Source organism: Phoca vitulina, unplaced genomic scaffold (assembly GCF_004348235.1).
Source record: "Phoca vitulina isolate PV1807 unplaced genomic scaffold, GSC_HSeal_1.0 scaffold38, whole genome shotgun sequence".
NCBI lineage: Eukaryota > Metazoa > Chordata > Mammalia > Carnivora > Phocidae > Phoca > Phoca vitulina.
The window spans coordinates 1,277,875-1,305,862 of record NW_022589741.1 but is presented as its reverse complement, the minus strand read 5'-3'; the positions used below and the strand labels follow the sequence as shown (position 1 = coordinate 1,305,862).

Below are 27,988 nucleotides of genomic sequence, written 5' to 3'. Positions count from 1 at the left end.
CGTCACTTCCGGCCCGGGGCGGTCCGCATCCGGGTCAGAGCGAGCCTCTCGCTCGCGGAGTGTGTGAGTGGTGGAGGTGCCGCGCTGTCCGCGTTCCCTCTTCCCGGTGCGAGCGAGCCGCAGTGTCCACCGGCGAGGAGTGCCCCCGGCCGCGAGCAGAGGAGGACGGGGCGGAGATCCGGGCGCGGGCGGCGGCCGGGCTGGGCCGCTCTGCCGCGGGCTGGCGGCTCTGCTCCTCCGCTTGCTGCTGTGTCTGGGAGCCGGCTGCCAGCACTGAGGCGTCTCCGGCGGACAGCGACCCCCTGCCCCGGCTCCTCTGGCCGCCCTGCCGGGGAGGGCGGAAGATGCCGGTGAAGAAGAAGAGAAAATCCCCTGGGGTGGCAGCGGCAGTGGCGGAAGACGGAGGCCTCAAAAAGTGTAAAATCTCCAGGTATCACCTCCCCCCTTCCGTCTTCCCTCCTTTGCTGGGCGGCGAGAGGAGCAGCTGGCGGGCCGGGGCTCCGGGGCTCCGGGGCTCCGGGGCTCGGGCTGGGGAGGCGAGCCCCCGCCGAGAAGGCCGGCTGCTGGGCGCAGGACCCCGCGACGCTCTGCGCCCGACTGCACCTCGTGCTCGGCGTGTGCGCCCCGGGAGGGGCTGCGGGAGTCGCCTCACCTTCGGCTCTGCGTGCCCTGGGGGGTGGGGAGACGGGACTGCGCACGGCAGCTGCGCCCTCGCCCCTTGCCCCTGGTCCCCTACTCCCTGCGTCCCCGCCCCGACGTTCGTCCACACCTGCAAGTGAGTCCAGGTCCGCGGAAGGGTCACTTCTAGAACCTCTGTAGCGTGCGAGGAAGGGAGCGGAGCTCGGGTAATGTCGACCTGACAACCGCCGGGGGTAGGAAGCGAAGCTCCCTGTGCTGTAATTGGCCCCCAGATGGAGTCTTTGGAGGGGGTCACAGCCAGAAGATCCCAGCAGGAAGCCCCTTTTCTGGAAGGGTGGTGCGTCCACCTGCGCCAAGGCCCTGCGTGCAGAGCGGGAAAGGCCCTGCTTGCGGTTTTATTTTCTAGCATTCAAGATGCTGTTAGCTCTCGGTATAGATATTAATAAATGGGGACTTAGGTTGCTCAGTATCCTCTTGGAGAAAAAGAAGCCAGAGCAGAGCCATAATTAGAGCTCTTCGATCCCACTGCAGCGTGTCAGGAGGCATCCCAGCAACGTTGTGTGCTGCACGAAATCATTGCAATGTAGGTGTGAGAAGTGGCTCTTTCCTAAATCTCGTTGGGTGTCTGACGGTATCACCGTTGGCACTTGATGGAACAACTTCAGAGGCTGCCACTTACAGAGGACTAGTCAGCGTTCTGGACAGGTAATGACAGCTCTCCTTACAGAGAGCTGCTTCGGAAGGGAGGGAGCCGGCTTACTTGGTCTGCATCTGCCTTCCCTTCCTAGTTGACGGAATTTTTTACTTTTTCGCTAAGGATATTTTGGGGCTATTAGTGTGAGAGATGATAAGGTTTTCTTATAGCTCTTGGTGACACACTAGAATGTGACAGCGCTGTTCCACCAGCTCATAGTTTTATGAAACATGCAAGTTAGTTTTTTTATTATTCTAACTTGTAGACGTCTTAAGTGCATAATATATCAAAATTATTTAAATGAAGCACATTAAAATAGCCAAGCAGTCAGTGTTGTTAAAACTCAGGTGATACTTTGCTCTATCAACTTAAAATGTTAAATATGGTACCCTTATTTATGACATTACTCAGTAGCTAGAGTTGTAGCCTTTCTAGGTCATTGTGGTGGTGTAACTTTCTGAGCTCCTTGAAGTTCATTAAATCCTAAAGGCCATTTATGAACTTCCCAACCTTTAGTGATTTTCTGGAAGAGATAGGCTTTGGGATTAAATAGCTTTGGCCCAATTATTTGTACAATTATTTTCATATTTACAGTTAGGTTTTGTTTTAATCTGTGGGATTTAATTATACTCTTGGGTCCTAAATCATCTTCTGTCTTTAAATACCTATTTAAGTTTGGCAGATGATAAATAAACAGCTGTTAATATATGATTTTTAAAAAATATTGGCTCATTAAGTATCAAAATATATTTTATAAGATTTTGTTTTCAAATGTATGCATATTATACACAAATATAATTTCCATACAAGTCAGCAGAAGAATCACTATAAAAATTAATACTTTCCCAACTGCTAGTCTTGTCTTGAGACCATTAGGTTGAACTTCCATGTGGTCATTTGAAATCTGGGGAAATGATTTTAGGTGATATTTTTGGATTTTGATAGTGAGCAAAGTAGCATTTGGGTTTTGTTAGCAAGAAAATTTTACGTATACACTACTGTTTCAAATTGCAAATACTAAACAACTCCGATTTTTTCCTATAATACCAGCTGTAAAAAAAAAAAGTACTTTGTTTACTTTGAATTGAAGTAGTTCATATTGAACTTAGCTTTTCACTGAAAGTTGAGACTTGATAAAATTCTTAGGCATTTGTGTGTTTTCTAAGCTATTGCAGATCCCAACCCCCTGCTAGACTAATAAGTGGAGAGGAACATTTTTCAAGCAAGAAGTGCCTGGCTTGGTTTTATGAGTATGCAGGTAATGAAATTAATATAAGAAGATATCAGTCACATGCTTTAACAATTTTTTTGGTTCATTCATTTAACAAATCATTTATTGCAGGCCTGCTTTGTGTTAGTGCTGTGTCCTGGGATCAGGGTCAAGACTGAGGATTATAGGTAGACTGAGAATTTGGTGCCATGTCAGGATGATATTTCTTTAAATATGTAATTCAGTATATATTTAGTGGGAGGGGTGAAACTCATTTACTATTGATACAGTTTGTAAACAGATATATTTATTGGTTTATGTCCATTAGCTAAAGTAGACTTAATAGTCTGGAAAACACAAAGTATATAATAAAACATTTTATGCTTTATATAGTTCTTAGTTTTCTTTTCCATATTTTATTGAAAATTTTCTGAACCTAAACTGACATTTTCTGAAACTTTGGGGGAAGCATAGTAAAAGATTTAAGACTCAGATCTGTCATTACACAACACATTTGCCCCTTAATCATTGCTGGTTAGCCCCCTTTAGTTCTACTAGAAATGCAGTAATGAATCAGAAAGTAAACCAACTAAACTACTACAGTGTGATAAATGCTGTATTAGATGTCCTGTGAAAGTAGTTCAGAGGAGGAACATGTCACCCAGCCTTGGGAGTGTCAGGGAAGGGCTTCTGGAAGGAGCTAACTGAAGCTAAATCCTGTAAGTGCTGGAAGCTCTGGGCCTGGGGTGGAGCTGTAGCCTGGGGGTGAAAGTCAGAGCCAGGGAGGAGACATCACCGTTAAGCACACATATGAAATAGAATATTTGTTTCCCATTTATTACTTTCTCCTAAGCATGTATGAAAACATTTTTTTTCCCCTCAGAATAGTTTTGGTCTTATGGAATTAATGATTTTATAGCTTCTCCCTCCTCCTTTTACCACTATCATTCTCAGCATTTAAAATAAAACAGTGTATATGCCATCACACTCATATTTAGTGCTGATCAGTTAAGGTCTAAAGTATACTCTGAACTTGAGGTATAAGTTTAGGCTAACTATGGAAAGTAAGACTATTGATGGGGGACAGCAACTTCACTGTTGAACCAGCTGAGGGATCCCCAAAGTATAATTTAAAAATTGTTTAGTAACAGAACAGATTCTTTCTAGACCAAAAAAACTGCTATTACTGGCATCCCAAGACAATGTCTAACCCAAATTAAATGAAGGGAATTCATTTCTTGCTGACCTCCATTTAAATGTTGACCCATTATTCAAAATGCCAGTTTTACTGGAATTCATGATATAGAATCAAAAGGTCACTCACCTTATTTCACTTGTAAAGAGATGCCATAATTTAGTCCACTTTTTTTCTTTCATGCTTATTTGTATTTCCTCTCCTTGGGACTTTCGTGGGTAGTATAATATTCTAATTAGCTCAACATTTATTTCCTATACTAGCATTTTTGTAGTACCCAGCATAATAATTGCTGTCTTTATTTCAAAAATCATACTTAATTATATAATGTTTCCTAACAATCATTCTGTTAAGTAGGTGATGTTATCCCTTTTTATAGATGAGAAAACCGAGGTTTAGATTGAGTAATTTGTCCAAGATCATACAGTGACAAGAGCCAGGATTCAAAGTTTGGTCATTCTGATTGCAGAGCCTGTGCTTTTAATTACTACTATCTTATAATTTCTTTTTTTAAATATGTACATGGCAACTAATTTTCCTTATACAAAAAAAATTAGTAAATGCACTTGAGGGTAATTTACATTTTGTCATTTATTGAATGAGTCATGCAGTAAGTATTTATTGAGCATTCGATGTGCGTCAGGCGCTGGTAAGTGCCAGGGATATCGTAGTGAACAAGTTAGACAAGATCCCTGCCTTCAAGGGACTTGCCTTCTGGTTGGGAAGACAGACGGTACATAGGTAAGTAGGCAAGACAATTCTAGTTCGTGGAGCATTGTAAAAGTAAAAATATGGTGAGGTATAAGGATAGAAAGTAGAAAGTTTGGATGGACTTTCAAGTAGGGTGATTAGAGAAGGCCTCTCTAGACATTACTTTGGGCAGAGACCTAACTGACAAGGAAGAAGCAGTCATTTACCAAATAATCAGTCACTGTTCTGTCTAAAATGGGGATATCCCTTATTAAAATGGAGACAGTCATTGGGCCTGTCTGAGAATAATACATGTAAAGCACTTAGCGCAGTACCGGGAATGTAGTCAGAACTCAGTAAATGTAAGTTCTTACTAACAGTAATAGCAGTACAGCATTAGATTCCTGGTGGTGGATTTTGACAGTTCTGTCTCAGGATTAACAGGATAGCTCCTGTGTAACTCATGTTGAAGGTGCTGTGTCATTCATTAAGCACAGTTCTTGTTTCCTGAGCATCTGCTATGGCTCGCATGCTTTTAGACTCTGCAGACACCGCTGGAAACACTCTATGGTTATAAAAAAAGAAAATTGATTTTTTTTTTTACTTATAAAAATATTTTACCACTAATTTTGTTAATATGATATCATAGGTGATGTGTGTTAAGCCTGATGATTTTGCTGTTTCACAAGACCTCTCATCTTGAGTGATATTTACATTAGCAAGGACTCAGTAATACAGGGGTCATATTACTGCACAAAAGCATGGAAAGTGAAAAGGCACTTTTAAAATCTTACAAAGAACCCAAAAAACAGGATAGAATGGCTAACTTCTAATAAAGTTCTACCAGCTGGTAGAGTGAACTAAATCATTCCCATAGTTTCTTAAATTGAGTGGAAAGCCTGAAGAGTTAAATTCAGCTGCAGAGTAGATTTATTGGAAGAGTGTATTTCAGTAAGTAGAACTAACATTATGCAGTCCAGGAAAAGAACATTGGTATTGACCTTGTTTTAGAGTTAGATTTGTAATTATTTTCATTACTTTGGGAAAGTTACTTAACATTTACAGAAAGGTCTTGTGTATGTCTTCTATATACATATAACAAAATATAATTTGATTCTCATCAAATGTTAACCACTAACTAGTCCTGCAGTTTCTAGGAAGGCTGTATTTTATGGTAGTAACTGATACTTCTTGACATGACTCTTCAGCTCTCTCTTCTGATTACTAATGATGGCAGCTTTGAGGGCAAGTCAGTTTTCTTTTTCATAGGAAAAATTTATGATACATTTTTGTCATGGCTTAAAGAAAAACTTTGTGTCCTTCCATTAAATTTTTTATCTAATTTTTACTTTCAACCAAACCATATATAAGGATACATATTCAGTTATATTTTTAACAGCTTTATTGTGTATGTATGCTTTTAAAATTACATAATTACCACATTCTCATAAAAAAATCCTCCAAATATATATTAGGAAGTGAAAGTGTCCTATAATTACCACCCCTCTCACCTTTTAACACCTCACTGCATAAATAACTGCAGTACTTATTTAGACCAGAAAATTAAATAAGGCTTTTGGTTTCGACCATATTTTTACATCGTCTTAGCAGCCTAGATCTCATCTGAAGGAGCAAGAATATATTGGCCCACATACTGGATGGCTCTACTCTTCTGTGCAGAAGAAGCCGTTGGCCGTTGCTTCGTGTTGTACTTGTGAACTGGTGATGATGTACAGCGCCATCACCAATGAGTAGCCGTGGTCTGGTCTGATTAATAAAGCTGCAGGAGTTTTATAAGTCCTTAAAAAAGAAAACAGGGTTTTTTTGGCTACCTTAATATTTCAAGACTATGTTTTCAAAAATCAAATGTGATAACATATTTCTGTCATATTTCATCATTATTTTAGATAACTCAGTCTTTTTTAATTGAGATATGACATTAGTTTCAGATGTACAGCATCATAATTCAACATATGTATACATTGCAAAATGATCACCATAAGTCTAGTTAACATCTATCACCATACATAGTTGCAAATTTTTTTCTTGGTGATGAGAACTTTTAAGATCTACTCTCAGCAACTTTTAATATAGTATTATTAACTGTAGTCGTCATGCTGTACATTACATCCCAGGATTTATTTATTTTAGAAGTAGAAGTTTGTACCTTTTGACCACCTTCACCCGTTTTTCCCACCCCCCATCCCTGCCTCTGGCAACCACCAACCTGTTCTCTGTATTTATGAGTCTGGGTTTTTTTGCTTGTTTGTTTGTAGATTCCACATATAAGTTACATCATATGTTATCTGTTCCTCTCCGACTTGTTTCACTTAGCATAATGTTCTCTGGGTCCATCCATGTTGTCACAGATTTGTTAGCGAGTTACAAAAGAGACCTAGCAATGATGTAATCACTATCTTTTCAGAAATAGGAGAATTGGTGTATTGATTATTTAGTGCTACTAAGGGAGAAAAATAAGAAACAAGCTAAGTATCATTAATTTTTGGAGAAATGATAAACATAAGCTAATTGAGGGATTAAACTTTTGTTTCTATATTAAGGTGGCATAATTAATGCTTTGCTGTCTATTTTAGATCCAAGATGATAAGGAAAGTAATTTTCCTAAGTTACTATTTTCAAAATAGTGTATATTTTTAAAGTATTAAATTTTATTTGGTTGTATTTCAAAAGGGTAATAAGTGACCTTATGTTTTAGTAAGAAAGCAGGTATTCTCTGATTACCGTCTTGAGTTGTGGGCTGGTCCTACACATTCTAGTAAAATTTCTTATGGTTCTTTATATTTACGCATTGTGAAAAATTTTCTTCAGAGAAGGCTCTCGGTAAATTTTTTTTTTAATGCATAGGTTCAAGTTACTGTACAAACAAATGACTGATATTAATGCTACTTCATTTTTCCCCTTAATTTCATTTTGTAATGTGTTTAAAGAATATTTCAAAAATTTTACATTTTAAATCATATAGCAAATATTTATACTTTATCAAAGATCTGTCAAAATTCAAATTTTGTTATTTACAAAAAATGTTATGGTATACTCATAGATGCCTTTAGTACATTGGCTTATGTTTTATGTTGATATTAAATTATAACAATAAAATATATAAATTATTTTTGTCTTTGAAGGTCCTGATGAAGTTGTAGGGCCAGAAGGAATGGAAAAATTTTGTGAAGACATTGGTGTTGAACCTGAAAATGTATGTTTTATTTCTAAGTAGAATGGAATACAAGTGGGGTATAGCATATTTATAAATTTCTAAAATTTGGGACACTTTAATCTTATATCAGGGTTTTGTTTCTTCATATTTAATACTATAGATTGTCATTAGTATTTTTAATCAATTTAAGTTGGGCACGTGTTCTCTTTCTTGATACAAATGTCATTTGTAATAGAGTGAGAGAGATTCTACCTTCAGAAACTGGTTAGAACTTTTTACTTTTAAGAAATTGGCCCATCTAAATTTCTTTGGAGTTAATAATTCCAGAGGTTGTACTCTTTAATAGTTGAAGGATGGAAATAGTTGTATAAAAATGCTCTCCATGATAAATATAGACATGATTATCTCTGTGCTGACTTTTCCCCTATCCTTTATGTTCTGTTCTTTCCAGATTATTATGTTAGTTTTAGCGTGGAAATTGGAGGCTGAAAGCATGGGATTTTTTACCAAGGAAGAATGGTTAAAGGGGATGACTTCATTACAGTAAGATATTTTTTTAAAAAACAAATTTGATGGCCTATTTGAAGATCTTAATTGATATTTTGTGCTTCATAATTTTTAGGAGTAAGGTTTCACCTTAAAGTAATCAAATTGGTTTGATCTGTAACAATCAGTTAGGGATTGACAAAATTTATATTGTGGTCTTTGCAAAATGAACAGTTACCCCATTTTTCATATTCTCTGAGAACCTCATCACAGTTTTATTAAAATCATTGACTCTTAGTGGGTGAATTAGAGGTCTGTGATCAAAGTTATTTACCCACAGGTTGTTTGAGCAATAAGGCATTTCCTTCTCTGAATATAGAGTATTGCTTGTAAGGAGTCTGTTCTCGGGGCAGTCCTAAGCTCTGGGGCCTCCTTTCCTCTGCAATTTTATGCTTGATTTTGAGAAAATATTTGAAGATAGAGTTACATGGCACTTTTATTATTTCTTTTTTGCCAAATTAATCTGACAAAGAAGAAAAGTAGAAAGGTTGTGAGGCTCCCGTGCAGCCCCTAGCCATGTTCCCGTTACACACTCTCTGATGCTGCCTTGGAACTCTTTCATGAGGTTTCAGAATTGCTTCTGTATAAAAATCATGTGATTTTGACCTTCCAGAGTAAAGTGTGCTTAGTTTCAGAATCAGTAATTATGTGTTATTTTTAAATTATGTCATGTTCCTAATGTTCATGCAGGATGTTACTAATTACCAACATTCTAAAATAGAGGAAGCATTAATTTATAATACTTTTGAGCCAAAAACTGGGGATTAATTAGCCATGTGGTTTCCTGTTGCGGGTTATGCTTTTTTTTAACACATTTACTATTCTTTACTACTTGTTTGTGTGTCCTTAAATTTCAGAATACCACAGTTACTTTTTTAAGTGTATCTGTTCAAACGGAACTTGAACTTTTATATTTGAATTTTCAACATGTAATGCTTTGTAATTCTCCTTTTTAACCAGTATTAACATGTAGATATATCTTACAAATTTAGGTAAAAACCTTTGGTTATATGAGCCAAATTACAATTTCTAGAATAGAACATAAAATCAACCCTGTAATTTCAATTATTTATAGGTGAGATAAGGAGTCAGACTCGGAAAGGTGAACAAAACGTTTGCCAAGGTTTATGCACCTATTTAGTGGCCCGGCTAGGACCTAGAATTTAAATTTCCAGATTACCAGTCTAGCATACTGTACTTCCTATTGCATTATCTTTCTGTATATATGTTAGCATTCTTTATAAAATAAAGGACTATTATTAATGTTTGGAATCATAGTATTTACAACCAGGCTTGAATTATGTCATTCATCTAGGTGTCATAACATACCAAATTAAAATGATGTTGATTCTGAAATCTTTGGAAACATCCAACCTTCAATTAGCTTTCTAAAGAAAGATAAAATATACAGACAAGTATGCAAAGAATATAAACTAGTTTTCATAGTTTTTGTCTGTTTTATTGAAATTTATATCAGTTGTAACATGGCTTATTGATTGTAAGACATTTTATTTGGCACTTATAACTGCTTTTTGTACTGCTTCTGCTGAATTTTTTGTGTATTTTTTTTTTAATATCCCAGCTAACAAGTGTTCATGTATTTTTAAACCAAAAAGTTTCTCATTATTTGTTTTTGCATAATTTGACGTAATAGAAATAGCCTTTGTATAACAGAAACGTGTAAACACAAAACATTTCTAATAATTAGAATAATTAGCATATGAATTTGGGTACAAGACTAGAAACTGACTTAACCCTTGAACCTATTTTTTACTAGCACATCTTTTCTGTAGGAAGTTCACAAGCTACACAACATAAAAGCAGCTATTGCACACTTACAATTGACCCCGAGGTATCTGTTTCCCTCCTTTATTACCCCCTGCCCCTCTGCTTTACTCTCTGCCGTAGAGCTGTGCCACTGCTCAGATTAGGCAAGCGCTCTTGACTGGGAAAACAGTTGTTTTTTCCCCCATGATCTAAATTGTTACGTGAAGTACAAAGTATTTATCATCAGTTAGCTAAGTCTTATTACTCCCTGAATTTTCTTATAAAAAACTTGCAAAGACTACAGTAGTTTAAAATTTAAAGCAGGAGAGACAAAAGAAGCTATAGAAGTCTTAATTTTTTATTTTATAGTTGCCTGGTATACTTGGTTTTATTTAATACATGTAGTCATAAAATGTAAAACTTCACAGACTGGATTCCAATCATAGATTTTTCATATTTCTAGGATTTGATTTAACCTGTGCATAGTTATTTAATGGCCCCTAAATTGTCTTAATGTAGTTATCAGTTGTTTCAAATTAATTAATTTTAACCCTTAGAAAACTTTAGTAGGGCTCTGTTAAGGAATAGAAACAGCCTGGTAGTTAAAACATAGACTTTGCTCAAGGGTAGTAGACTTTAACAACCATGATTAATTAAAATCTGTAATTGTATGGAATACTTCTGTACGTTCATTTACTTCAAAGCTGTTTACTCATAAAGACTTTTTGTATCTGAATTGCCTTTCTACTTTTTGTGGAAGAATTTGTGGTGTGAGTTTGTGTATAATTAGACTGGAATGGCCATTTTGTAGGTTTCAGAGGAGGCAGTTGGCACCACATCCTTTCTAGGGATTTTACTCTCTAGTTCCCATCGTTGTTCAGGAACCGCCAGATTGCCCCTCAGATGGGATTTGATCTGTAGACACGTAGGTGAACACCTGTGCTCTGTCAGGTGCTATGCCACTTGCCTGTGACCACAGCGAAGCAGAAGGCTGGCTCTGCCCTCTGCCGAACGTGCTGAGAGGGCAGGGAGGGCCCTGGGATGCTGTCACCCGACAGCCAGGTGGAATGCGACAGGAAGCGCAGCTGCTAATGAGATTAATTGAGGCTGAGTAGACCGGAAAGTCTGTAGACGTGGATCATTTGAACTGGGCCTTGAAGTATGATTAGGATTCTGATGGTTAAGGATATAGGAAATGTTGTTTCTGAAGAGAAATTGTGAGCAGAGCCTTGGGACAGGAAAATGTGTGTGTGAAGAAAGTAGTCTGGTTGGTTCTAATCCAAAGGTACATAAAGAAAATTGAGAGGATTGCAGATAGTGGGGTAAGAGCTGCGTGCCGGAGGGCCTAGGCTGACGTGGACAGAGCTTAAACCCTGTCGCCGGCAGTGGGAGACCGTCAGGTAGCACACGGTTCGCAGTAGAGCACTTGTTTTCACGCTGCTGGTCACAGTCTCGTGAGCACCTTGGGAGCACCGCGGGCCTCGTCCCCATGACGACGCACCCGCGCCGCTGCGCACAGCTCGCTCCCTACGGATCTTCCTCTGCCTCTTGCATCCCGGATGCAGGGCTCCAAGGGTGCTTCCGGGCTGGAGTGGAGAGCTTTTCTCACGTGGGCCGGCTGGCGGTGGTGCTGGAGCAAGGGTGAGGTACCCTGTTGGTGGAGAAGAGCGTCAGCATCGAGCTCTGGAAAGCCTGCCCTTGCTTAGGATCTGGAGAAGGCGAGGCAGGAGGGCAGCACGTGCCGGGAACGGCAGTCGCTCCACGCCCAGTTGTACGCGCTCTGGTGTCTGTCGTGAGCCCCGGCCCGGCCTGACTGGATGTAGGGGAGAGAGGGTGGGAGCGGCTATCTGACTTGCCCTCGAGGTGGCCAGGGTGCTGTGGTGTGTGTAGCCCGGGACTGTCACTCATTTAGCACTTGGGGCCCGACGACTAATGGCCGTTCACATTCTTCCCCTCCGCTCTCCGTGACAATTTCAAATGCCTCTTTCCACATTTCCAAGTACCCCCAGGGATGTGCTGTTTAGTTTTGGTCAGTAGATCTTACTCAGAGAGATTTCCAGATACAGAACTTTGTGAGTAAAATTCCTCTGTTGTATATCAGTGCGTCACAGCATACTTAATGGGACTTCTCTAATTAAGGAGGAGAATCTCACGTAGATCTAATACACAAATGGTAATTTCTTCTCATTTTAGAGGTCTTTAAAGAAGCAGAAATTTAAAAGCCTCCCTTGCTAATCAGATATTTAGCAATACTCAGGAAATGAATGTCCAAGTCCTAATGTTGAAATTTAAACCCGTTTCTACTCATTCTAACCACAGTGGCCTTGGGGAATGGTATCCTGTGGTGCCAGTGTCCCTAAAATCTGTGGGGTTTTATTTAGTTGTTATTTAGAAACTCTCTCTAGCTTTCCATGATGTACTAGTGAAGTAATGCATTTCTTTTTACTTCAAGGGACATGTTCTTTCTAAACTTCCAAGTTATGAGGTATGGATATTACTAACCTCTGAGTCTATTTTGGGCTAGGTTAACTAAAAGAATTGTGAAGTGTTAGTGACTGCTTGGGTATGCTCACCGGGGTTGCTAGGTCCCTTCACGGTCTTTATGATATGGGTACTAAATGTGGAAGTTTGTTCTCTTGTTTCTTTCATTGATTGCTCGTTCTGTTAGCTTCTTTCTGTGCTCGAGATTGAGGTAGACCATTAGGAATGGTACGAAGTAGTTTGGACAGAGACAGCAGGGTGCAGGTGATTTTAAAGCCATTTGCCTCAGAAGGAGCATCTCAAGCTAAGACTGTTGTAATCACGTAATTCGTGTATTCTCCGTTAGCTTCACGGTCATCTGTTCCTGCTCCTGCGTGGTAAAATGAGGAGAGAATCAGTGACGTGCCTGAAGCCACGTGGCTGCAGATGGAGAAGTTGGAATTTCACCTGGTCTCTCTCTGTTTGACTAGAAACTTGGTTCTTCACTTTCTGTCATAAGCTTATTCAGACCACAGCCTAAATAATATTGTTGCTCTGTGTACCTGTGGAATGTAAAATATTCGGAAAAGATTGTGATTTCTTGGATTCTTATCTCCTTGGTAACTTGTAAGTCACCGCTTACACACTTTATAATTTTGTTGGAACTACAGGTTCCCACTAACCTTTCCCCAGGTAGGGATTTTGAAACTTTTTATAATTAAATAAAGACATACTTTGTGGCCTTTTTTTGGTATTCATACTTCTGTTTAACAAATAATTTTGGAATGCTTCTATATGCCAGGCCCTGAAGAATGATTTCAAACGCTGGTGGTGGTCAGAGGAAGAACTTCTGAATGTAGGGAAGCATCCTCTGTCGTATTTGCCTTCCTGAGTCTCAAGTGTATTAAGATTCTGAATGAGATTTTGTGTGAAAATGTGACTCACATTACTAAGAAATATGTGAAAAGCACTTCTTCAGAAAGCTACAAAGATTTAGAAGATGAGGCCTCTACTTAAGATAGATATACAAGGAAGGTAGGACACGTAGGTGGCTCCTTAAAATGTAGTACCCTGACCATTGTCAGCTGATCACCCTGGGGATGCTGAAGACACCCACATTTTCAAACAGCATTATAGGAGCATATAATCTGATAATTTGTTTTTTTGTATATCCCACCGGTAGAAGTTAACTAAATTTTTGACGCTATTTAAGCTTTATTTTTCACATAATGAAGAATTTTTGTGCTGATAAAAGCCACTTAATGAAATGGTAATGCATTTTTAATAAATAGTAAGAATAAACTTCTCTTGTTTCTCCATGAAATATATTATACACTTGTTCATATATAGGAACTAGGCCCCAGACAAATTGGACAGTTAACTTACCCAAATTTTGATTTCTTTTTCTGGCCATATGGCAGACTAAATGTGCAAAGAAACCATTTATCATGTAAAACACTTAAATGCTGGATAAAATATGAAAGCATCTATTTAAAAAGCATGCTTGGACTTGACTATAAATTAAGGAAGATAATTAGAGACCAGAAATGACAAGACCTGGTGTTACCATAGGGATCTGTGGAGCTGGCATTTACCTTAAGGTTACCTACCTATTCCTAGTCACCTAGGGTCTGGCCATTAACCTGTGGTGCACATAGCAAATAAGAGACAAAATTGCAAGACCTGAGTAGGGTGAGAATCAGATCAAAACTCTCACATTAAGTCATTGATACCACACCTACCCAGTAGATGGAGGTGTGACTGCCTGGGCTTGCTTCTACGTACAGTGAAGGGCATGTCCCCGAGAGAATTCTTATCAAAAATTCTTCATCGTGCATATGAAAACTGGAATTCATTATTTGTATAACAAGCCAGAAATCTATTTTACAAATGTCCCAGGTGTGAATAGTATTTTCATGCATATAGTGGAAGCGATTCTTCTGTATAGGAATACATTTTAAGCAGAAGCATCAATTTCTGCAGAGAAAGGTTCGGTTTTCATTAATTATCAATCAAAAATGACTAAGCATATTGGGAAACAGATCTTAAACTTCAGAATTAGACTCTTTAAGGCTAGTATTTTGAATTGTAATTTCAGCATAAAATAAATACATTAAATATATTTAAAGAAAGAAGAACGTTTTCAGATGATCAGATTTCAAATGCATAATTAAATCTGTGAAAGTGAAAAATACTCAAGATTTAAAACTCAATGGATGAATTACAAAGGAGGTAGATGTAGATGAAGTAGGAATCGGTGACCTATAGTATCTGAGGAAAATAGGAAAGAGTCTAAGGGACATGAATGGATAAATTTTTTTCACTGTGAGTTTTCTGTATAAAGTTTTAGATAGAAGTCCTTCACTGAATATGTGGTCTGCAGATATTTTCTCCCACTCTGTAGTTTTATGTTTTCGTCCTCTCCAAGGAGTTTGGCAGAGCAAAAGTTTTTAATTTTAATGAAGTTCAGTTGATCAGTTTTTCCTTTTATGAACTGTGCTTTTGGTGTCAAGTCCAAGAATTCTTCCCCTAAATCTTTTATATTTTACTTTTAACTTAGTGATGCATTTTGAGTTCATCTCTTTAAAAGGTTGAGGTAGGTTTTGTTTGTTCTTTGCCCACAGAACTCCACTTACTCCACATTTCCATTTGTTGAAAAAGGTCTTTCTTAAATTGCTTTCACACCTTTGCCCCGTATCAGTTGGACATACTTGTATGTGGGTCTGTCTCTGGGTTCTCTGTTCTGCTGATGTGTCTTAACCTTCTGGTAGCACCACACAGTCTAGACGACAGCTGCTGGGTGCTAAGTCTGGAATCACATCACTGACTGATTTTGTTTCCTTTTTTTTTTTTTTAAAGATTTTATGTATTTGTTTAGAGAGAGAGCACAAGCAGAGGGAGGGTCGGAGGGAGAAGGACAGAGAGAATCTCAATCAGACTTCCCACTGAGTGCAGAGCTCAAGGAGGGGATCCATCCCAGCAACCTGAGATGATTGATTGTTTTTCAAGATTGTTTTAGCTTTTCCAATTTCTTAGTTTTTTCCAAAATTTTAGAATGATCTTCCTTTTACCTACAAAAAATCTTACTGTGATTTTGGTTAAACTGCATACTGAATATGGGGAGAGTTGACATCTGTACTATTTTGGGTCTTTGAATATATGCAAGACAGATATGTCTCTTTTTGGTGTTTGATTTCTTTCATCATTTGTGTACAGATTTCAGCATACAAATTCTGTACGTTTTGTTAGAATTACATGTAAATGTTTCAGTTGTTATTTGGAGCCACTGTAAATAGCATTGTATTTTTAATTCCAGCATCCATATATTCATTACTAATACATTTGATTTTTGTGTGGTTGTCTTGCATCCTGTGACCTTGCTGAACTCACTTACTCTAAGGTTTTGTGTATGTTTGTCTTCTTTGTGTTGTCTACATAGTCATGTCATATGATTATAACATAAAATAGAGAAATGGGGACAGTTTTATTTCTTTTCCAGTCTTGTATGTCTTTTATTTCCTTTCCTTGACGTATTGCATTGGCTGGAACTTCTGCCACTGTGCTGAGTAAGCATGGTGAGAGTGGACATCCCTTCCTGGCTCACCATCTCAGGGACTGCATTCAGGCTCTTCCTGTATAAAGTATGTTAGCTATAGGTTGTTGCTCTTGATCAAGCTGAGGGAGTTCTCCTCCTCATGTCTTCCTGTGAGTTTTTACATGAATGCACATGAAATATTTTATTTATTTATTTATTTATTTATTTTTAAGATTTTATTTATTTATTTGACAGAGAGAGATAGCGAGAGCAGGAACACAAGCAGGGGGAGTGGGAGAGGGAGAAACAGGCCGCCTGTCGAGCAGGGAGCCCGATGCGGGGCTCGATCCCAGGACCCTGAGATCATGACCTGAGCCGAAGGCAGACGCTTAACCATCTGAGCCACCCAGGCGCCCCTGCACATGAAATATTTTAAATGCTTTTTCTGCCTTAAATCGCCTAATCATGTAGCTTTTCTTTTCTTAGACTGTTAATGTTGTGATTACAGTGATTGGTTTTTGAATACTGGTCAGTTTGCATACCTGGAATGAATCCCACTTGGTTGTGGTGTATAATTATTTTTATTTACTGCTGAATTCTTTTCGTTAATATTTTGTTAAGGATTCATAAGAGATATTGGCCTGTTATTTTCTTTTTCTTATTTCTTGGGGTATAATTGACATAACATTGTTCATTTTGGGTGTATAACATAACATTCAATATTTGTGTGTTTTGGGAAATGATCACCACAGTAAGTCTAGTTAACATCCATCATCATACATGGTTAAAATTTTTTCTTGTGTGTTTCTTTTTTTTTTATACTGCCTTAATTGGTTTTGATGTCAAGATAAATCTGGCTTTATAAAAGGAATTAGAGAGTTTTTCCTTATATTTTATTTTTTGGAAGATATAGCATAGAATTGGTTTTCAGAGATTGGTAGCATTTTCCAGTGAAACTGCTGGAACCTACAGATACCTTTTTTAGAAGTTTTGAAATTTTGAATTTTTTTTTTTTTAATAAAGGGCCACTCAAATTACTATTTATTTCAGATCATTTTATCAGATTATTTTGTGTTGTTAGTGTGTTGTGTTTTGTTTTTCAAAGAACTGGTCCATTTCATCTTAAGTGGTCAAATTTATATCCTTTTGATATCTACAGGTCTATAATGGCATCTTTTGTTTCATTCCTGACAGTGGGGATTTTTGTATTCTCTCTTTTTCTTTGTCATTCTTGCTGGAGAGTTGTCTGTTTTATTGACTTTTTTCCAAAGAATCCGCTCTTTGTTTCATTGATTTTTCTCTTGTTTTTCTGTTTTTAATCTTACTGATTTCTGCTCTTAATTTACTTTCTCCTGCTTGTTTTAAGTTTATTTTGCTCTTCTTTTCCTAGATTCTGAAGATAGGAGCTTAGATTATGAATTGAGAATTTTTTTCCTCTTTTCTAATATTTACATTTAGTTGTATGAATTTCTCCCTCAGTACTGCTTTGTGTCTCAGGAAATTTGACTTGTGTTCTTATATTCATTCAGGTCAGCATAGTTTTTGGTTTCCGTTGAGACTTGCTCCCACCCACGGATAATTTAGGAGTCTGTTTAGTTTCTAAGGAGATTTTGCTGTTATCTTCCTGCTATTTCTAGTTTGGTTTCATTGTAGTCAGAGAACGTAGCCTGTGTGATTTCAGTTCTTATATATTTGTCAGGGTTTTCTTATTGGCTCAGGCTGTGGTCTCTCATGGTTTATGTTGTGTGGACACTTGAAAAGAACACATATTTTATTGTCATTCATTGGCATATTCAATTAGTGTCCATTAGATCTTGTTAGTTGATGGTGTTGAATTCTTTATGTTTGCTGATGTTGTGTCTAGTTCTATCTGTTGTTGGCAGAGGGGTGTTGAAATTTCTAACAATAATTGTGTATTTGTCTTTCTCCTTTTCTGTAAGTTTATGCTTCACATATTTTGTAGTTCTTTTGCTCGGTGCACACACGTTTAGAATTGTTTCGTCTCCTTGATGGATTGATTTTTTTCTTTTTTTTAAGATTTTACTTATTTATTTGACAGAGCACAAGCAGGGGGAGCGGCGGGGGGGGGGGGAGAAGCTGGTGGGGCTCAATCCCAGGACCCTGGGATCATGACCTGAGCCAAAGGCAGACGCTTAACCCACTGAGCCACCCAGGCGCCCCTGGATCAACCTTTTTATCATAATGTTCCTCTCCGCTCTGATCATTTTCTTTGCTCTGGAATCTACATTAGCTGATATTAATAAAGCTACCCCTGCTTTCTTTTGGTTAATGTTTCCATGATGTGTCACTTCTCATTCTTTTACTTTCAATCTGCCTATATTATATTTGAAATCTCTTTCTTCTAGATAGCATATTGTTGGGTCATTTTGGTTTTGTGGGTCTTTTTGATCCATTCTTTGAATCTCTGTCTTCTAATTGGTACATTTAGACAACTTAACATATGATATAATTATTGGTACATTAAGGTTTAAGTCTGTCCTGTATTTTATAGGTCAGAAATTTCCATTTGGTTCTTTATTATGTTACATTTCTTTTCTTAGACTTTCTGTTTATTTGCTGAGACTTTCTATCTTTTCATTTGTTTTACTTTGTCCATAATTGCTTATTGAAGCAGTTTTATAATAGCTGCTTTAAAATCTGCAAATCATTTTAAACATTTTAAACATTTCTTGTCATTTCAGTATTTGCATATATTGGCTCTTTTTACATTCTGCTTGACATCTTGGTTGTTGGTATGACAAGTGCTTTTTTTATTGGAACCTGAAAATACTGAGGATTATGTTACGAAACTCTGGATTTTATTTAAACCTCCTATTTTAGCTACCCTTCTCTACCACCACCTCAGCAGGAGGAGGGAATCCTTCACTACTGTTGGCAGGCTGAGTCCCACACCCCGTGAGGTCTCCGCAGACACTGCCCCAGGGCACTGCTCCTTACTACCTGCTGGAGTGGAAGCCCGTGCTTTTCTGTGGTTTCCACTGATAGTGCGGGAGGTCAAAGGGAGGGCCTTCCCACATCCTGGTGAGGGTGGACTGTTGAAGTCCTCCTTCCAGTCTTTGCTGATGTAGGTGGGCATGGAGCCAGTTTTTTCTGTGGTGGTTGGACAGAGGAGTGTTTTTTCTAAAAGTTTTCTTCTTGCTTGGCCGCTTGATTTTTGCGGGAGGGAGAGCAGGTTTGTGTTGTTTTTTGTTTGTTTTTGTCTACCCCATTGGCATTCTGGTTTGCTGACTCCTTCATATCCAGGTCTAGGATAGATAAGGCAAAAGAAAACCCGGGAAACTCACCACTGTGTTGTTCCTCAGAGTCTTTCAGATTCTTCCAGTCTTACGTTTGTTTTATAGCTAATGTCCAGGGCTTTTAGTTGAATTAGCAGGAGACAAAGGGAAAAAATACATTTACTTCATCTTAACTGAAAGCAGAAGTTATTTGTCTAATAAAAAAAAGAAAAGCGAACCTTCTGTCCCCCTCCATCCCACACTAGTTAAGTGTCGCTTTTCTCTGCTCCCTTTTAGAACCAAATTCTTTGGCAGCATTTGTCTATACAGTTGACCCTTGAACAATGGGGGAATTTTTATTGAAACCTGGAAATTTTGAGTATCATGTTCTAAAACTCTGGATCTTACGTAAACATTCTGTTTTAGCTAGCTGCCTCCAGCACACCACCTCTGCAGGAGTCGGAGGGAAGGTCCTCATCACTGTCGGCAGGCGTGGGAGCTCCTATAGTCAGACATCCGGGTGTAACTTCTGACTTCCCCGAAACTTAATTTACTAATAGCCTGCTGTTGATTGGAAGCCTCACCCATAACACGAGCAGTCAAATAGCACATACTTTTTACATTAAAGGTATTATATATTATAGTCTTGCCATAAAGTAAACTAGAGAAAAGAAAATGTAAGTGGACCCGCACGGTTCAGACCTGTGTTGTTCGAGGGTCACCTTTACTTGTTTTCTCCAAGGCCCCTCCTCTCAGTCTCTCTTAAACCTAGTAAGCTTACCCTTCCAGTCTTCTCAAACCATCTTGTCGAGGCACCATTTACAAGTGGGTAATCCAAGCAGTAATATCCATCAGAACTGTGGCTGAAGCTAAAATAGTACTTAGAGGAAAATCTGTAGCCTTAATTGTTACATTAAAAGAGAAAGAAACCTTCAATCCAAATGAACTAACCTAATTTAAGAAGTTAGAGAAAGGATCAACCTAAAGAAGAGATAAAAAGATGTTCAGACATTAGTAAAAGAGAAAGCAAAGCTACAATTGAGAAAATTAGGAAACTCTGGCAGATGATTTAAGAAAAACAAAACAAAAATAAACAGTAATGGAAATTAGAACATGTTATAAATTTAATCGTCTTTAAGTAAGATTATATGTGAAATAAATTATCAAAAAACTGCCAGTGATCAGTTGATTCAAAAAGAAGTAGAAAATCTGAATGATCCTATAACCATTAAAAATGGTGAGTTAAAAATTCCTTCCCTTGGTGAAAAGACCCAGGTGATTTTTCAGCTGATTTTGGACAAATGCTAATTCTTTTCTTTTTCTTTTTCAGAAAACAGAAAAAAGGGTAGTAATTGTCATTTAGTTTTTCTGAGGCTTATGCTATGAGCTCGTTATCAAAATTAGTAAAGAGTGTGAAAGAATGAAATTGACAAGCCTGTCTCTTATGAAGGTAGCCAAAAAATCTAGCAATGTATGAAACAGGTAACATTACCCAGTTTGGCTTATTCCGGGAATGCAAGGTTTAATCAATGTTAGAAATGTATCCAAAATATTTACACCTTAATAAAATTATGAGTCACATGTCACATTGTTGAATTAGAATAGTGAAGGTATTTGTTAAATCTGAGAATGCTAGATGTCTGCTACATGATGAGCACTAAAACTCAGTTTTGAGTGGGAGACTGTGGGTCACAGGAGACGGCACGCTGATTTAATGGAAGGGAGTCCGGTCATCTGTCAGCAGTGGCAAAACGTGAGTTAGGCGTTGGTGAGTGATATTTTGTGAACTGTTGGAGGGAGCGCCTTTCGAGGAGGTAGAGGCGGTACCATGTGCTGGAGCAGAGCTGTGGCACTGGGGAAGCGTCGGTGAGATACAGCTAGAGCGCGCAGGAGGGGAGAGGCCTTGTGCGCCCTTTGTGAAAGGCACCGTCTGCGTTACTCATGCTCAGCAGTGCAGCAGATTTCAGCCCGGGGAGTCAGGACGCCGGTGGAGATCTTGGAGCACTCTGTTTGCCTTTTTAGGTTTCATGTCTGATCTTTAGAAATAACATGGATACCTTGTGTGCACTCTTCTGCATGTGTACCTTATTTGAGGTCAGGTGCTGCCACTATTTACCTTGATTTTTGTCACTAAAAATGTAGGAATCTGAATTCATGATCGAAGCACTAGTATAATGTGTTCATTTTCTCTGTGTTATATCCCAGGCTTTTAAAACCACTCATGGTCATCTCTTTTCACCAAGCTGGTGCCTGAGAACTTTCCAATGAAATAGATGACAGAGGCCTGATTCATTTCCTTTGTTCTGCCGTCTTTTTAACCTCACATGTGGTGAAAGCACATTTTAATATACCTCTTCTTAAGAGATATTTGTGATTTTACTGGAGTTTTTGATTGAGTTGTATTTTTTAAAAGGAAAGTCATTGAACTGAACTTTCACTGATAGCCAGGTTTTCTCTTTTTTTCCTTTTCCTTTTTTTATTCCACTGGTACATCCAAGGCAACGAGTTTGTTAGTAACTCTGCATTTGTGAATCAGAATTTTAAACCTAGGCTAATTTCATAAATGCACTCACTTTTCTCTTAATGCATTTCTTCTAACCCCTTAAAGATGCTTTTATTTAATTTTCTGGATTATATAATGTATTTGGCTTTTTTAATTTAAGGTGTGACTGCACAGAAAAGTTACAGAACAAATTTGACTTTTTGCGCTCACAGTTGAATGATATTTCTTCGTTTAAGAATATCTACAGATATGCCTTTGATTTTGCAAGGGTAGGTGGAATTTCCATGTTTTGTAATTTTAACATTTTTTTTTTTTTTTTAATCTTGAAACCACACTCAGGAGAATTTTTCCTTATGTTTTAGGATAAAGATCAGAGAAGCCTTGATATTGATACCGCTAAGTCTATGCTAGCTCTTCTGCTTGGAAGGACATGGCCATTGTTTTCAGTATTTTACCAGTACCTGGAGGTGTGTATGTTCTTACATTTTTTGAAAATATTAATCTGATGAATATTTAAATTTTGATTTTAAAGCTTACTCTGATTGAAAATAAACCTTTAGTTGAGGAAAGACAAATAGATTTTTAAATACTGTGCTTTTAAAAAAATCTGCTTAAGTAGTAAAAAGTTTCTGTTAAAGTGTGTACATATCTGTTGTCATTTTTAGACACAGGTTCATGTTCATTAATACATTCTGTGCATGAGATACTTGGATTCCAGCCCTGCATCCCTCCCATAAAAAAAGTAACCTTCAAGAAATACGTTTTAGCAAAGACGTTCTTCATGCAGAATTAGTTTCCTGGACTTTTGGCAGAAGAGAGTTGATGCTCGTATATAAGTATCAAGCTTCTAAATCAGGTTTCTTTTCTTTTCTTTTCTTTTTAAGATTTTATTTATTTATTTGTCAGAGAGCACAAGCAGGGGGAGCGGCAGAGGGAGAGGGAGAAGCAGACTCCCCCCTGAGCAGGGAGCCCGATGTGGGACTCGATCCCAGGACCCTGGGATCATGACCTGAGCCGAAGGCAGACGCTTAACCGACTGAGCCACCCAGGCGACCCAATCAGGTTTCTTTAATACAAGATCTTAGGCTGAAATCTACATAAGGGAACCAGTTGTAGTAATAATAAAACTTTACTTTTCACTTAGGTTTAATCTAAATAATTAGAATTAAAATATTTTATGCCCACGGATATGAGAATGGCTATAATCCTGTACTTCAATGTACTGATGAGTAAAGAATGTATGCTGAATTCATGGAGAAAGTATTCTTTTAGAAGGTTTAACGTACCACCCACCGCCAGCAGTGGTTCTGAGATACTGTTCTTCTTTCCATTGCTTTCTCTGGTTTTCTATCTGTTTTTGTGCCTTTTCAGTTTTAGTTTTTTTTAGTGTGGCGTTCACCATTTCTGGAGTATATATACTTTTTCTTTTTGCTTTGAAAATGATTTCTCGTAAAGCTGATTATCATAGCAAATTCCTTGGAGTAATTTTGTTTAAAGCTTCTGATAAGAAGCAATGATATGGGGCACCTGGGTGGCTCAGATGGTTAAGCGTCTGCCTTTGGCTCAGGTCATGATCCCGGGGTCCTGGGATCGAGCCCTGCATCGGGCTCCTTGTGCAGCGGGGAGCCTGCTTCTCCCTCTACCTCTGCTGTTCCCCCTGCTTGTGTTCCCTCTCTCTCTCTGACAAATAAATAAAATCTTTAAAACAAAAAAAAGAAAGAAGCAGTGTTATGGGAAGGACTTAAGTAAGTGGGTTTCATGTACACTTAAATCTTTAAGCTTAATAAAATGGGTGTAATGAAGGCTAGTAAAGTAGATGTTTTTGATGGATGTTATCAATCTTCCTCCTATTAGTAGTTTTGGGCAAAAATAAATAGAACTGAGTGTAAGAATATTCACCTTTAAAGGGAGCTGAGAGAACTAACTATTTTCAGTGCTTGTTATGTAGAAGGTGTTCGACCTGCAGTGTTTCTTTAAATCTTTATAACACTGTTTTGAATTATGTTTTATCCCCCTTCAGCAAATGAAGGAATGGGCTCTGTTGTTAAATAATGCTCCCAGGGTCACCCAAGTAAGTGGAGAAGTGGGGTTTGAGCCCAGGCCAGTACTCTTTGTACTGCCTACAAAGATGCCAACTTCAAAATGTGGCTGAACAGTAAAGTTCAGTGAAGAAGGGCTGTTCTGGGGGCCACAGGAGGGGACGCGGTGTGTCCAGGGTAGGCTGTCGGTCTTGAGTTCAGTGGTGGTTCCACAAGTATGTACATAGGTGGACATCGACTTTTACCCTTACTCTTAGTACCTTCCATGCTCCTGTGATTTCTCTAGAATGAAGGAAAGATAAAGGAAAACGTAACTTGGATAATGTTAACATGTAAATGTCCCTGAGGCTTCTCCTAGAAGCACAAATAATTTAAAGAGCAATAAGTGTTTTAAGACCAAATCACAGGGGCGCCTGGGTGGCTCAGTTGGTTAAGCGACTGCCTTCGGCTCAGGTCATGATCCTGGAGTCCCAGGATCGAGTCCCACATCGGGCTCCCTGCTCGGCAGGGAGTCTGCTTCTCCCTCTGACCCTCCCCCTCTCATGCTCTCTCTCTCTCTCTCTCATTCTCTCTCTCAAATAAATAAATAAAATCTTTAAAAAAAAAAAAAAAAAAGACCAAATCACAAAAAATGTTATAACTAGGTTTATCGAAGTCAAGTCATAATAAATAATGCTTATTCTGTATTCAAAATATTTATATCATTTTCTACAGCAATCAAAGTATCGTGTTATGAACAAAGATCAGTGGTACAACGTATTAGAATTCAGCAGGACTGTCCATGCTGATCTTAGTAACTATGATGAAGATGGTGCTTGTAAGTATGTTTTCCTATGAAAATAAAATTCTTCACAACTCTTAGATGAGAATATACATTTGTATAGCATTGCCGTAAAGGATTTAGACTTCCTAGCAATAACTTTTATTATTTAATAATGTGGAAAGTGTGGGGAAGGCAGGTGTAGAGTGTAGACCAAGAGCTTAGAGTGAGCAGTATATTATAAAATCCTGCTGCAGGGCGCCTGGGCGGCTCAGTCAGTCAAAGTGTCCAGCTCTTGATTTCGGCTCAGGTCATGATCTTGGGTTGTGGGATTGAGCCCCATGTTGGGCTCCATGTTCAGCATGGAGTCTGCTTGAAATTCTCTCCCTCTCCCTCTGCCCCTCCTCCTCCACTCGCTCTTGCTCTGTCTTGTGCTCTATCTCTCTCAAATAAAATCTCTTAAAAAAAAAGATACAATTTTTTAGTCATTCAAGCTATCAGTCAGTATTCTTCAGTGGAAAGGGCAGAATGTCTTAAAACAGATCTGTGAAGTAATGATAAGTTGGGTAAGCCACATTCTCTAAAACAGTACAAGTTTTCCATTTCCACCTACAGTTTGGTTGCATGTGTTGTGTTAGTGTTGGGAAGGGTTACGTGGTAAGACACATTCCTATAAACATGAATTGAAATGTGGACTTATTTAAAGAAGGGCTAACTTTGTTTCTCCCTATATATATATATCTCCCTACAGAATGGTAAATCATTTAATAATACTTTTAGAAACAATACCAGCGGCAGTAAGCTGGCAGCCTAAGGACTATATGTGGCCTGCAGATGTATATATTCGTGTGTGTTTTGAGTCAACCTTTAAATTAAGAGTTTTTGCATAAAAATAAAGCTTCCAGATTTGTTTGAAAAATCAGAAAATCTGACAAAACTGTACCTGGAATTAGTGACTGAGGCCGAGCAGTAGCTCATGTTGGACCCGCTTCCCACTTTGCTGGCCCACAGTTTATGCCAACAGCTCGCTTGCTTCTCAGCTGCCGTTTATTACCGGGCTTACCTGCTGCTTGTCTTAGAGTAGGGAGGTATGTCTGTGAAATTGAGAGAAAAAGAGAGACCACCAGAATGTTGTGTGTTTTAAGAAAAAGAGAGCAAGCATATTTTTTTCTGGCAATGAGTTTTCCTCTATTTAAAAAGAGAAAGAGAACAGTGAGTTCATTTAAACTGCCTACCTGGCTTCTGTCAGGAAATGAGTTTGGACCCCCCGCTTTATACCGATGTCTTTGTAGAATAGTTCTTAGGTCGGCTATTGAGTAGACACTGCTGCATGTTTAGACTCCTCCTGGGTCCTGTTACTGGCCACCCCTTCAACAAGCTTACACACTTCTTGGTGAGGGAACCTGGAAATACTACATTAAACACTTTGCATATTCCTTAATAATTAAGTAACAGAATGTTGTGAACATTTAGAAAAGGGAGAGGTTAATCTTGACTTAGTTATTGGAGAGTTCACTTTGCGAGGGAAGTTGCAGCAAATACCCATTGTGGGAAGTCCCTTCTGTCTGAAGAGAAAAGACAGGGAAGCAAGCACCGGTGAGTCCAGCAGTGGGACGGGGAGCAAACCCCTGGGGCAGCGGAGGGTCCGTCCTCAGCGCTGACGCAGAGCTTGTGGGCAGTGTGTTCTGTCGTTGCACGGATGAGTTCACTGAATCCTAACAAAAACTTCTTCTTTATTCCAGGGCCTGTTCTTCTCGATGAATTTGTTGAGTGGCAAAAAATCCGTCAAACATCATAGCAAGAACTAATGTGAAGAAAATGCAAACCTTTTGGCGCCCACGTGTACACAGGCTAAGGAAACAAGGAAAAAATCCAAAGGGTGCATTTTCATTCATACGAAAGACTTCTCATAGTACTTTTTTTTCCTTTTTTTTAAAGGAAGTTTTCTTGTTACATGTGATGGGCATTGAGCCACACCTCTTCTGAGACTGAATATTGAAGCTTTTGTTTTGAGTTATGTTTCTAACATTTATTTCAGAACAATAAAGATTCAGATTTGTGACAAAGGCCTTAAAGTGAAGATGTCCCTTGAGTGTCAGAGTGGTATTTATTTTTGTGCATTTTAATTCTTGAATTTTAGAGGATGTTTCTCACCATGAAATTGGAGTTTCAAAGATTTTAAACAATCTTAATATTTGGCAATGTAGTCGGCTGATGGTATGGCTCATTATAATCATTTGTGAACAGTTAGGAAGAATATTGGCCTTGGCTTCTGGGATAATGATGTTCTGATACAGCTAATAAAAACCATTTCTGGATATTGGGAGTTCTCTGGCGCTCAGCTCTGGTGTTCTGTGAAACCAGCTATGGTCTTATGCGCATGCTTTACCTGGAAAGTTGAGAATTGGAATGATTATGTCCCGGTATTTTGCTTCCTAACCGTTAAATAGTACTGTCAGTAAGCGTTCATCAGCATTGAATGTATATTCTTAATATGACTTGCAAGGTTTCTGTATTGTGTCAGTTACAGAGTTCCATTTCTGTGTGAAAGAGCAAGGTTCCTGCATTAATGGTCTCAAAATTAGGCTGAGGACAGAATCAAGAGCAGTATTGAACTTGTGTGGTCGTCACTGTTGTCATTACGAGTAGCGTGTATACGATCTCTTTAACTGTCATTCTGTGATACAGATACAAAGATCTGGTCTTACAAGGGAACCTGAGCTCTGATGTTGTGGATTCAGTTAAGAGACCTACAGGAAAAGAAGATAATAAAATAAGGAGTCTTGAGAGAGCTCTGGGTAAAATGGTGCACAGCTCAAGGGTACTGTTGATGGTACAATCACAGTATTGCTAATTGTCACAACTTTCTAAATGTTGGCAATAAAGTATCTTGAGGAAAGGACAGCCTTTTCTAATTCACGTAAAAGTCATCTTTTGGACGAGGAGCCAGGGCTGTTTTGGACATTGCTTTTCAAACCATCCAGCATCCCGTTCATGGTCCAGCCGCAACCTCAACAGCATTGCTAATTTCAGTGTATGAGTGGAAGGAAGTAAATAGATTATTTTTCCACAATAAGAACATTTCTATTGGGATTTAAGGTAAAGGTTGATTTTTGAATAGTGAATTTATTTAATGAGTGACTTTCAGTATTGACTGCATAAGGGAAAATAGCATTTTAAAGATTTTTATGGTTTATTTGGTTAATGAGCTGGGAGAAAGTGATTACTCTTTTACTTGCCTTTTAATGAAATCACTTTGTACAACTTTGTAAAACACTGATATAACAGTGCAAAAACTTGTTTTTCCTAAATGTCTTATCAATAAGGATAATTTTCCTGAAATGTCCCTTCTAAGTATTAGAATGACTGAATTATTAGAACCGAGCGTATACTGACAATGCTATGATTCAACAATATGATGTTGTAATATCAAATTTACTGTAAGTAAAGCATTTAGATTTTTAGACATTTGAATCTTTATAATTTAATTGACTCTTCCCTCCAAGGCACAACTTCTAAACTTGAAGAGTATTGCCCAC

General features: G+C 38.4%; 1 protein-coding gene across 3 annotated transcripts; it reads left to right on the top strand.

Moving 5' to 3' along the window:
* Positions 1–20: 20 nt before the first annotated feature.
* On the top strand, positions 21–27,681 carry DCUN1D5 (defective in cullin neddylation 1 domain containing 5). Of its 3 annotated transcripts, XM_032427715.1 has the most exons (8): positions 21–430; positions 2,500–2,591; positions 7,572–7,642; positions 8,055–8,146; positions 21,811–21,919; positions 22,013–22,117; positions 24,404–24,506; positions 26,192–27,681. In XM_032427715.1, exons 1-8 carry the CDS (start codon positions 345–347, stop codon positions 26,245–26,247), a joined length of 714 nt encoding a protein of 237 aa, XP_032283606.1. In that variant the 5' UTR covers positions 21–344; the 3' UTR covers positions 26,248–27,681. The 3 variants fall into 3 exon arrangements, with proteins under 3 accessions (XP_032283606.1, XP_032283609.1, XP_032283607.1); XM_032427716.1 differs by lacking the exon at positions 2,500–2,591 and having other exon boundaries at positions 357–430; XM_032427718.1 differs by lacking the exons at positions 2,500–2,591; positions 7,572–7,642; positions 8,055–8,146.
* The last annotated feature ends 307 nt before the right edge of the window (positions 27,682–27,988 follow it).